Consider the following 11,685-nt stretch of genomic DNA (forward strand, 5'->3'; position numbering starts at 1 on the left):
ATATATATATGAAAGTTCTTCTCTTCCCCTTCTCTCTCACGTTGAGCAGTAGTCACCACCTCTCTAAACCCTAGATTTCTTGAGGAGGAGAAAGACGACGACTTTTGTGAAGAAAGGATCGAGTTTTTCTCAAGTTTGCTGGATCAAAACTTCTCCTCAAGGCAAGATCATCTTCTCCAAACCCATCCCTCTTTTTTTTGTTAGATTAAATTTTTTGATTTAAAATATAAAAATGAACTCTTTAATTAGGGTTAAAGATTTAAAATAAATCAAGCATTAGATGTATTGCTAATTTAATTGTTTTCAGGATGGATTTACAATCATAATCATCTTTAGTTATTAGATCCCTTTAAATTGCTATTTGTGATTTTTATATATACGAGTAAACCCTAAATAAGAATTAAAACATGTTTTATTTTGAGTAAAATTTTAATTTTATGATATTTTCGCGAAACCTGTCAGTTTTTTATCCACCTTCGGGTCGATCGACTGATCAGAAGAATCAGTCGACCGATAAGTCTCTAGGAAACTAAGTTTTCTCTCGGGTAGGTCGACCGACATATGTATCGGTCGACCGATCGAGTCTTACTGTTTGTGCATGTTGTGCACGTTTGCCGTTCGGTCAACTGATGGGAAACCAGTCGACTGATCAAGTGTCAGTCAACTGATCTCTAAGGACTAGTCGATTGACTTGATGTTGTCTTTGCATGTGTTGATCTTCCACGTGCGTTGGGCCACGGACACAATGTACGTGCTCGCACATCGATACACATGCGTGACACTGGGAGTATACGTGTGGAGTTTGAGCATACACGAACCCTTTGAGATGGTGAAGCCTCATGTGTTGATTTTGTCACGATAGGAGACGACAAGATAGAGTTGCATATGTTTGCATGTGTACCGTTAATGGGCATAGCTCAGTATTACCTAGGGTATTATGTCGGTACACCACATTAGAGTAGGCCGATGCACCCAAGCTCTGTAGGATACCTAAGTAGGTAGTCCGTCCCGCACGAAGCTGTGATGAGGCTGATACGCCGTACCTGTAGGATGCCCTAGTGGGTAGTCCATCCCGCATGGTGATGCGATGAGGCTAATACGTCATACCTATAGGAGTCTCTAGTGGGCCTATAGCAATATTTTCCACCCGTGGATAGATAATCAGACAAAAAGCATCAACCAAGTGTTGGAGGACATGCTTCACACATGTGTGATCGATTTCCAAGGCAGCTGGGAAGATCATATATCATTGATTAAATTTACCTATAACAATAGTTACCAATCGGCTATTGGTATGACTCCTTATGAAGCATTATATGGAAGACCCTGTAGATCTCTGATTTGTTGGGCAGTGCCGGAGGATAGCTTACTACTTGGGCCAGATCTTGTGAGGCAGACAACAGAGTAGGTAGCGTTAATTCAAAAGCGTATTCTTACAGCCCAGAGTCGGCATAAAAGTTACGAAGATCAAAGGCGATGTCCTTTGGAGTTCCAGATTGGAGACTATGTCTTATTGAAAGTCTCTCCTATGAAGGGCGTCAAACGGATTGGTAGGCAGGGAAAAGTTGCCCCGAGACATATTACCTAGAGTAGTACGTCGGTACACCACACTAGAGTAGGCCGATGCACCCAAGCTCTGTAGGATACCTAAGTAGGTAGTCCATCCCGCACGAAGCTGTGATGAGGCTGTTACGTCGTACCTGTAGGATGCCCTAGTGGGTAGTCCATCCCACATGGTGATACGATGAAGCTAATACGCCGTACCTGTAGGAGGCCCTAGTGGGCCTATAGCAGTATTTTCCACCCGCAGATAGATAATCAGACAAAGAGAATCAACCAAGTGTTGGAGGACATGCATCGCACATGTGTGATCGATTTCCAAGGTAGCTGGGAAGATCATATATCATTGATTAAATTTACCTATAACAGTAGTTACCAATCGACTATTGGTATGACTCCTTATAAAGCATTGTATGGAAGACCCTATAGATCTCTGATTTGTTGGGCAGTGCCAGAGGATAGCTTACTACTTGGGCCAGATCTTATGAGGCAGACAACAGAGTAGGTAGCGTTGATTAGAAAGCGTATTCTTACAGCCCAGAGTCGGCATAAGAGTTACGCAGATCAAAGGCGATGGCCTTTGGAATTCCAGATTGGAGACTATGTCTTATTAAAAGTCTCTCCTATGAAGGGCGTCAAATGGTTTGGTAGGCAGGGAAAAGTTGCCCCAAGACATATCAGTCCGTTCAGGACTGTCGATCATGTTGGAGTCGTCTCGTACCGACTGAACCTTCCAATGTTGATGTCAGGTGTGCTTGATGTTTTCCATGTCTCGATGCTCAAGAAGCACTTACGAGACAAGGAGCAGCGGAGAGTGTTTGTTGTGTCAGATTTAGAGCTTCAGACAGATTTGACTACAGTTGAGACTCCAGTCCGCATTTTTGCCAGGGAGAACAAGAAACTTCGGAATATGTGTCGGGAGTTGAGAAAACTTCTTGAGAAAACTTCTTGAGAGTGGAACAGGTAGGGAGTTGAGAAAACTTCTTGAGAGTGCGAAGAAGATATGTGTCGGGACTATCCACATCTGTTCGAGCAGGTTTATGGTTAGTTATAATATTGTTGGTAATTATATTATCTATATAGTCTCATTTACACTTCGTGCTAGAATGTGGGTATTAACACTTAACACTTAATCGTTCGGAACATATTATATATACATGGGGAGGGTCCATGTTTGAATTTTTTGTCCGACGTACTAGGTCTGTTTAATTAGAGGTTAAGGGAAGTATTCACATTCTAGATGTTAAGTGTAAATATTTTTAGGTATGATCTTGATCCATATCTTATGATTAATAGTATGAGATGTGTACATGAGGGCTGGATTATCCCCTCAATGTGATTTTCTCGTATCATTAACCTCTAAGATTAAGTTGTTGAATTTCGAGGATGAAATTCTCTTTTAGGAGGGTTGAATGTAAAACGCTAAAATTTTTGACTCATCTTCTGGTCGGTCGACTAATCAGAAGGATCAGTCGGCCGATTGGTTTGCAGAACTTAGGTTCAAATTGATTTCTTTGATGAGTCCATTACAGCTTCAAACACTTACAATAAACTCAGAAAAATAGCCTTTTTATAAGACTTTTAAATCAAAAATTACAACTTTCTCTCAAACTACACACAATAGATGTTTATCGCCTATTGTTTGTGCGGGATCGTTGCCGGTGCCGGGGTTTATCCGTGGACCGCCTATGGATCAGATCCGGTGAGCAGAAGTTGGATGATCAATGCTCTCGCTTCACGAAGGAAGTGATTGCAGTAGCGGTGATTTTGACTAAGCAAAATCACGGCTCTTCTCGAGATTTAAGACTAAGCTTAAATCCGGAGAAAAGGGGAATGAGTCTCAGATCTCTCGAACTCTCACTTTGTTGAAGAACTCCGCCAAGATCTGCCAACTCTCTGAATTCGTGCTCCAATCTCCAATTTGACAGCACTTCGTCCTCTTTATTTCCAGATCCTCAAAAATGAATACTCGAGCTCTTATTTATAGGCTTGGTTGATGGTTTTTTCAGATCAAAATGAGGGATTCCATCTATCTTCAGTTAACAACTAGATAACCACTGTATCAGATCAGTTGGAATGCCCAAATCCCGAAAAAATCCATAAAAGAACCGAAAAAACCGATTCTGGCCAATTCACCGAAGTGGTTGGCCGAGCCACCAAATGGTGGTTTGGCCTGTGGCCGAGCCACTGGTCTGACCGGATCATTTCGACGCATCCCGATCGCCAGAGGTTTTTGTGGTTTTCTAGAGTTCGGCTCTTTCCGTCGTTTGTATGTATCTCATTATTTCGCCGACCGGTATGCTTCCTCGATTCGCTTTGCGCGTTTCGTGAACGCGCAGATCGTTTTGACGGTGGCTCGGCTAATTTTTTAGGTCACTTGGCTTGTCGTTCCGATGGCCAGCGAATGTGCGGGTTACTTGGAACTGGCTAATGAGTGTGCGGGCTAATTAAAAATAGCCGGTGAGCGCACAAGACACCTGGTTCGTCATTCCGGTGATCGTTGAGCGTACGGGCCACTTCGGTTGAATCTTCTCGACTTGGATGATGGTGTTTATCGCCTCCTCTTCGTCTTGAGCCGTATACGGGAACTTATAGGCATTTTTAGACGCCTACATTGAGTACCAGTCACCACCTCTCTAAACCCTATATTTCTTGAGGAGGAGAAAGACGACGACTTTTGTGAAGAAAGGATCGAGTTTTTCTCACGTTTGCAGGATCAAAACTTCTTCTCAAGGCAAGATCATTTTCTCCAAACCCATCCCCTTCTTCTTTGTTTTTGTTAGATTAAATTTTCTAATTTAAAATGTAAAAATGAACTCTTTAATTTGCACCAGATTTCAAGATATTTACGGTTATGCCACTTATTCACTAAGATGACCATATTGAATTATACAACTCTGATTTGACTCAAGTTTGATTCATTGGGTTCCTAATTGAAAGATGGACAATTCGATATAATTCTTAGCTGGATCATATAAAATTTTATAGCACATGTCCACTTGAAACATGTTATAGCACCTCCAATGATGAGCTATCATGGTCTTTTTTGCTCCAATCACTACAAGAAATCCGATATATAACGACCAAAATTAGTGAAGGGATCAGTTGACTGTCATTAATGTGTATGTAATAACGACGGGTTTTAAAACCTTCGTCGAGTGATTATAAATATTAGTAGAATGATGTGAGATGAGATAACGGTTTTCTAATCCCTTTATTAATTTGATACTAATACCGTCGTTATTGGGTCTCCTTAAAGACGAAGGGATCCATTACCTTCATTGATGATACTCCTAATCATAATAGACCCAATGGTAGGGTGAAACTGTTGCGGCAAGTTTTAATAGACCCAACGGTTGGAACCGTGGGACACCTCTGTTTTCACCAAAAAAAATTAGGGGGAATTTTTCCCTCAATTTTTTTTTGAAAAAAAACCAATAAACACCAAAAAAAAGTCCTGAACTCTCCCATCTCTCTCTCTCTCTCAAACACCGCTTCCGATCCGCCTCACCAACCTCTCCGCCTCAGCCTCCTCCTCCTCTCTTGTTGAAACCCTGACCCAAATTCGCCTGCCTCCTCCTCTCCTTTGAAAACCCTAACCCTAATTCGATCGCCTCCCTTCCCCGCAAATCCCTAACCCTAATTCCGCCTCCTCCTACTCTTCTAACGGCCTCTTCTCGCCACCACAACCTCCGAAGCCCTTCCTTCTTTCTCTTACATCTCTCTCCCCAAAATCCCCCAAAATCCACTTCGTCGCCACCAGTAGGAGCGCGCTGCCGCCTCTTTCTCCTCTAGCAGTTCTTCGGTCGCTGCCTCCTCCTCCATCTCAAACATCCAAGCTCGTTGGTGAAGGTAAGGTTATGATGTAATGAGATATTTTGCGTTAGATTTCTGCTTGGGTCGCAAAGTTTGATTCTTTGCTTGATAAATTGATTAGTTGCATAATTGTTTTTTTTTTTTGTTTTTAGAGGTCTAAAGACATAAACCCTAATAAAAACTTTATCAAAGGTGGTTTGCTTGTAGGATTTGCTGAATTAAGGGAATTGTTGAAGAAAAATTCTAATTAGGTGTTGATTAATTCAATTTACCTGGAAATTTACTTAGTTTTGCCAAAAGAAAAATATATTGTTCTGTGCATTTATATGGTTTTAGTTGCATGTATATTACAGTTATTTTAGATTTTGACAGAATATCTTCATCCCAATCAAAATGTTTAGCCTTAAAAATATTTTCTGGGATTGGAGCAAGTGAGACCAGGGATTGTTCTGTGAATTTACTAATTTGATTCTTCCATTTGTTATGTTATTTTCTGCCTTTGTCAATTGAATGACGTTCTTACCAGGTATGTGATCAAACATTTGTCTCATGCATTTCTAATAGTATTAAATGATTAAACTCTTTTATGTTCCTTAATTCATCTCTTACCCTTAATCTCTACCAATGTTGCCATCTCTAGAAATCGCTTGGTTCAGTCCTCGGAGAGCTCAGTCTGCTGTCAAAACATTATAATCCCATAATCTCATCAATGGCTTCAAGTATGGCAACCTTAAACTCCTCGCTGAATCAAGCTCATCTCTCAACTATCACTCCTCAACAAGCTTTTGTCTCTATTAGTTATACGTTTTTTCTGAATCAAGCTCATCTCTCAACTATCACTCCTCAACAAGCTTTTGTCTCTATTAGTTATACGTTTTTTTCCTCTTCCCTTCAATTAATTTCTAAGGTACTTTAATAATTCACTGAAATCCATGATATAAATAACATTGTGCTTCTTTGCAGGACTTAATCATGGAAAAATCAATCATTATGTGTTATAGTGTGAGCACTCATTCTTACTCCAAAACAATTCTTCTGTTTATTTCCTCTCAATTTTACTTATTTGAAACTTCAACACAAATCTTAGTAAACTTAGTATTTTTTTCAATGAAATTTATATATTAAATTGAAACTTATGTGGTTTAAATACAATATCGATATCATTTCATGTCACTTGTTTGCAATTGGAAAGATGAAGTTGAATCTGATACTATTCGTTGGAAATAAACCAAGGAAGCATCACAATAAAAGCTAGTCGTAGGGAATCGAAATCTTTATAAACCCACGAAATCTCTATTTTGTTAATGCATAACTGGACCATAACATTTTGATCTTTATAAATCTTAGTTTGCATGTCCTTCACATTCAATCCAGGACAAGGGTATGCAAAATATATTTTTTAAATAATATTTCCCACCATTTTTACTGAAATTAAATTTGGCCTAACATAATTTTTCTCATATTTCCACCAGGTTACCAGGTAGAGCCTTAGCAAACAATTAGCACATATGGTTGAATAATGCACAATTCACAGACATCAGAACTTTCTCAAGGTCTCCTTTAGCAAAGGTTAGGCCTTTTCCTATGAGTTTTACTGAGTTTCTCATGTTGAACATAAAAATATCTAATGGCTTCTCTTTGTTCTGTTGTGTTCAACTCTGTGGATTTGTTTTGTTGTGCTCAACTCTGTGGATTAACTCTTTATGTTCTGTCTTAATTCAGAGTGCATCCATACAGGTATATCAGTTCTTTTAATTATTTAAATTGAATATTCTGCCATTGGGATTTTTAGTTCCCATGTTTAATAGACTCTTTGCCAAGACGAAGAGAGTTTTCTTATGTCATTCTAGATCTCTATGATTATGTTTTCACTTTTATGTGCATTGTTAATAAGGTTCAAAGCTGTTATGGATGACTTTGTTTCCCTCTTATTTGCAGACAGTGGTCTGCTTTCCCTTCATGGATATTGTTCTGGAGCTAGGTACAACTGAACTGGTAATTTTCTATAACTGCATCATTTCAACAGTGTTAATAAATCCACTTGACTCTCATTTGACTTCATTTTTTTTTTTTTGATTTCAACTTCATACGAACATCTTAAGGTTATGAATTGTTTGGACTTATTGTTTCGAAAAACTGTATTATGACATGGGCAACTTTTATGACTTCACTTCTCTAGGTGAGTTTTCCTAACGGAAGCCATAGAAAATCTTTGTAACTACTTTCAAGAACCCTTCACTTGCCAGAGCCAAAGGCATCTCACTGCAGGGCTTTTACATGTGGGTTTTGGTACACTAGTTAGGGAGAAATTGGGTTATCAGAAGTATCCGATCTCAACAATATTTGTCTTCAGGGTAACTGGCTATGCTATTTAAATTTCAAAAAGTTCTTGGAATGATGAAATCAGTGCATGACAATAATATTTGCTTAATTGATATTTATTAATTATGTGATTTTTTAAAAATTTTCAGGCTATCCATGCAAGATTAGGATGGGGTAGCTCGAGTCTTCTTTTGACGATGATTAGAGATGAAAAAATGTGTCTTCCCCAAACTTTTATTTTAATTTGTTTTAGATAGTTTCATGTATTTTTCTTTGGAACAATTAGGATATTAACTCTTGTTATTAGTATTGAATATTTGAGGATGATGGAATTTTATTTATTGATGTTATTAATGAATGGAATTTTTATTTTCCCTCTTATTCATTATTGGGTATTTTTAATATATTTTTTGTTGTGAATCTTAGTGTCAGGTTGAGAATAATATGATAGTTGTCTATGAATGGAAAAAATATTATTAATGTATATTAGAAATTTGTAGTTTACAATGACGGTTTTATAAACCGTATTTTATTCATCAACGAAGGAAAACCACCGTCATTGATGGGTGACTAATTACCCATTATAAAGACTTTTACGACGGTATCCAACCGTCATTAATTAGTCTTCAACGATGGGAAAATATCCCCGTAACTAATGGTAATGACGGGAAAATATCCCTTTAACTAATTGTAATGACGGGAAAATATCCCGTCACTGATGGTAACGACGGGAAAATATCCCCGTGACTGATAGTAACGACGGTGATAATTACCGTCGTAAATATTAATGACGGTAATATGTTCCGTCATTATAGACTCTATAACGACGGGTAGTATATCCCTTCGTGACCCTTTAGCGAAGAGGGCTTCAACGACGGGTGACGAAGGGATTTTCCCCCGTCGTTAGCATTCAATAACGAAGGTTTTCAGCTTTTTAACGAAGGGAAATCCCTTCGTTAAAGATGTAATTTCTTGTAGTGAATTTTTCTTGGACTTTACTTGAGCTTTTCTTGGGCTTCATTGAGCTTCAGTTGAGCTTAAGATATCTTCATTTAAGCTCTTAACATTGTTTTCTTCATTTTTTTTATAAGATAGGATAAAAACATAATATTAATAATTTATTTATATGAAACTTATTTGAAGAAGGGATATGAAAATGCAATAAAACATGATAATCACAAACCCCTCATTTAACTGGTTGCCTAATAGACTAAAGGATTTAAGGCACGTCCTCACGCCAATCTTGGATCTCAAATGACCACCACAAGTTGATCCTCTTCATAGTTGAATTTGAAGGGCACAAATGTTTATAATAAGAGGCTTTAGAAATAACAAAGACCAAGAGCTTATTGTGCAAAAGAAAATAAATCCTACAGGCGTTCAAGTTTAAATCTGAGCCTAATATGTTGATCATGCATAATGTCGTATAAGACTTCAGGAAACCAATTGTTCAAAGTTTTCAACAGTTAAGACCTTGGCCTTTGCAGCACATGGCTTTCTTCCGTTGAGTGGTAAACGAGCAACAGCACATGCACTATGACTATGCACTCACCTTCATGTGCACTCGACTTATAGTCACCGGTAGAAAAATTATCGAGTGAAGCCGGTAATTTGATTTATAAGCAAGTACCCAAACTACTCTGGGCCAGTTTGTTGCTATTAGAGCTTATCATGTGTGTAAACACCTTAATGAAGCAATGCATATAAGCTGTTAAAATAGCCATTTGGTAATCATCCATATAATTAAGCTACAATTAAGGTGCTTCATAAACTATGTTTAAACATAATTATAAGAGAAAATGATAAATAAAGAGACATAACTTTAACTACTTGTTACCTGTTTATAGTAGAATAACATAATTTCAGGAAATATAAGGCAATATTTTCAGAAGCTAAAATGTATACATGGTATAAAAACTATGTAAGACAAATGCTAGAGCTCTCAAGTTACTTCTCCTAAGAGCAGACCCTTAAAAGTAGAAATAATTTTAATTAAGAAACGTGCGAGAAAATTTTATCAAACACCAATATTGAATTCTTCTTTAAACAAAATAGAAACAATCTGAAAAAAGCAACACCAACTCCCCACCCCACCCCCCAAAAAAAAAAAGAACTATGCTCATAAGTAATTTATATGAAGCAAAAAAGAAAAAAGAAAAAAAGAAAAAAATAACAACACATTATGGACCAACTATCTAGTAAGTTATTTCATTTGCCACATGCCTAAAACTAGCAAGAGAACAGATAGACTTCAATCGCAAGCCAGGTTACCTTAATGTTGTCATTAATTTATAGCTAGTGAGAAAGACTATCGTTGAGGTGCACACAATCTTTGAGTTTAATATCATAAGCATAATTGATAATCAAGTCCATCCGAAACTAAAGATGGCCAAATTTCCAAGATAATCATCAATATGTAATAAACATTAAACATAATTATAAAATTACAATACAAATTAAGGAGAGATCAAGCCTATATACCCAAATTCTTTTAACTTTAATAGTTAGCAATAAGTAATCTATACCAAGCAAATTAACCCAGAAATCAAGCCTCATCTAACAACAAGTGAAACCATTATTTGTTCTCTACATTTCCTTCTAAAATAAAATTAAAAAAAAAACAAATTTAGCCCTCAATCAAAGAGCAAGGACTTCACCACTATGGGACTCCTCACGTAATGCTTCCCATCAGACCAAATTAGCCCTCCAAACACGTAGTCTTTAGGACCACTCTTCTTGGCCTTGAGGAAAACCTTGAACTTCTTCTCTTCCCCTTTCTTACCAAATCTAAGCGTCGAGGGCTTTACAACCACTAAAACTCCCGGAGGTGCAATAACACGTGCATTGTACGTGCCCTGAGGTCCAACATTCTTGAGTGTTCGAGTAATAGAAGTTAGACCGGAGAGATAAGGGACGGTGATCGAGGGATAGTTCAAGTCTTCGATTCGAATAGGTTTAGGCGGGCACACGTAGGGCGTAATGCTAAATATCTGGATTTGAGTCGAGTTGTAGCCGAGCGCACACAAGAAGTCCAAGTAGTCATTTGTGTTTAGGTCATAGACCAGACCCGGGTCCATTGCACGGTTTGGCCACACATGACCCGACCCGTAACTGAACGGGGTCGCCCTATCCATTGATGAATTTGTCAAGGGGCTACCGCTGTTGTCTTTAACCCTCGCTGCAAAAACAAGAGGAAAAAAAAAAGTAACCCATGGGTAGTAAGCGCAATTACCCTCACTAATAATGCGCTATGTAAGAACAACGTAATATCATGTTAGCGCGTCATTAATTCAATGAAAAAATTTGTTGGATATTTTTTTACGCAGCACATACCAGAAGTCATGATTGCCGATCTAATAGCAGCAGGGCTCCAATCGGGATGGAGCTTCTTGAGGAGGCCGACGATGCCCGCTATGTGAGGGTAATAGCAGCAGGGCTCCAATCGGGATGGAGCTTCTTGAGGAGGCCGACGATGCCCGCTATGTGAGGGCAAGACATGGATGTGCCCGACTCCGAATTGAACAAAACTCGACGATTATCATCTTCAAGGTCGGTGGGCGGGCTAGACTGCGACCAAGATGCAATTACGCTCACCCCCGGTGCGGTTATGTCAGGCTACAGATTAAAGCCCAAAAAATGGGTGACAACGTTAGCATATATAGTTACGGTGCTGAGCATGAACGTGAGGCTCGGGGCTAAGATTTTGAACCTTGAGGATTTCAGGGTTGATGAGGTTTGGGCCCTGAGATGAGAATGCGGCCATGGATGGTGCTGGCTTACTGTTAAGTTGTGTTTTCGGCCTTGTTATGTAACCGTATGCTGACCTGCAGGTAAAAGATACCCATATTTATGAACTTGTCGGAAGGGAATAGATCTCCAGTAGATAAATTGCTCCTCAGGGTATGACGTTTCTTGCATCAAATTGGACTAAAAATGGAATCAGAATTGATCGTGGTCCTATTTTGAGAAGAATATTGATTTTAAAAA

At 38.5% G+C, this 11,685-nt stretch overlaps 1 protein-coding gene across 1 annotated transcript in view; it reads right to left on the reverse strand.

Annotated features, from left to right (window-relative positions):
- The window catches only part of LOC109841730 (subtilisin-like protease SBT5.4), an 8,402-nt gene continuing 6,956 nt past the window's right edge, over positions 10,240-11,685 (reverse strand). Inside the window, exons 10-13 of the mRNA XM_020410675.1 lie at positions 11,408-11,522; positions 11,182-11,313; positions 11,032-11,113; positions 10,240-10,876 (exon numbers count right to left, since the gene is read on the reverse strand). Coding sequence (XP_020266264.1) covers positions 10,332-10,876; positions 11,032-11,113; positions 11,182-11,313; positions 11,408-11,522 — 874 coding nt within the window. The 3' untranslated portion in view covers positions 10,240-10,331. The remainder of the gene's footprint in view (positions 10,877-11,031; positions 11,114-11,181; positions 11,314-11,407; positions 11,523-11,685) is intronic.

This window comes from Asparagus officinalis, chromosome 5 (assembly GCF_001876935.1).
Source record: "Asparagus officinalis chromosome 5, Aspof.V1, whole genome shotgun sequence".
Lineage (NCBI taxonomy): Eukaryota > Viridiplantae > Streptophyta > Magnoliopsida > Asparagales > Asparagaceae > Asparagus > Asparagus officinalis.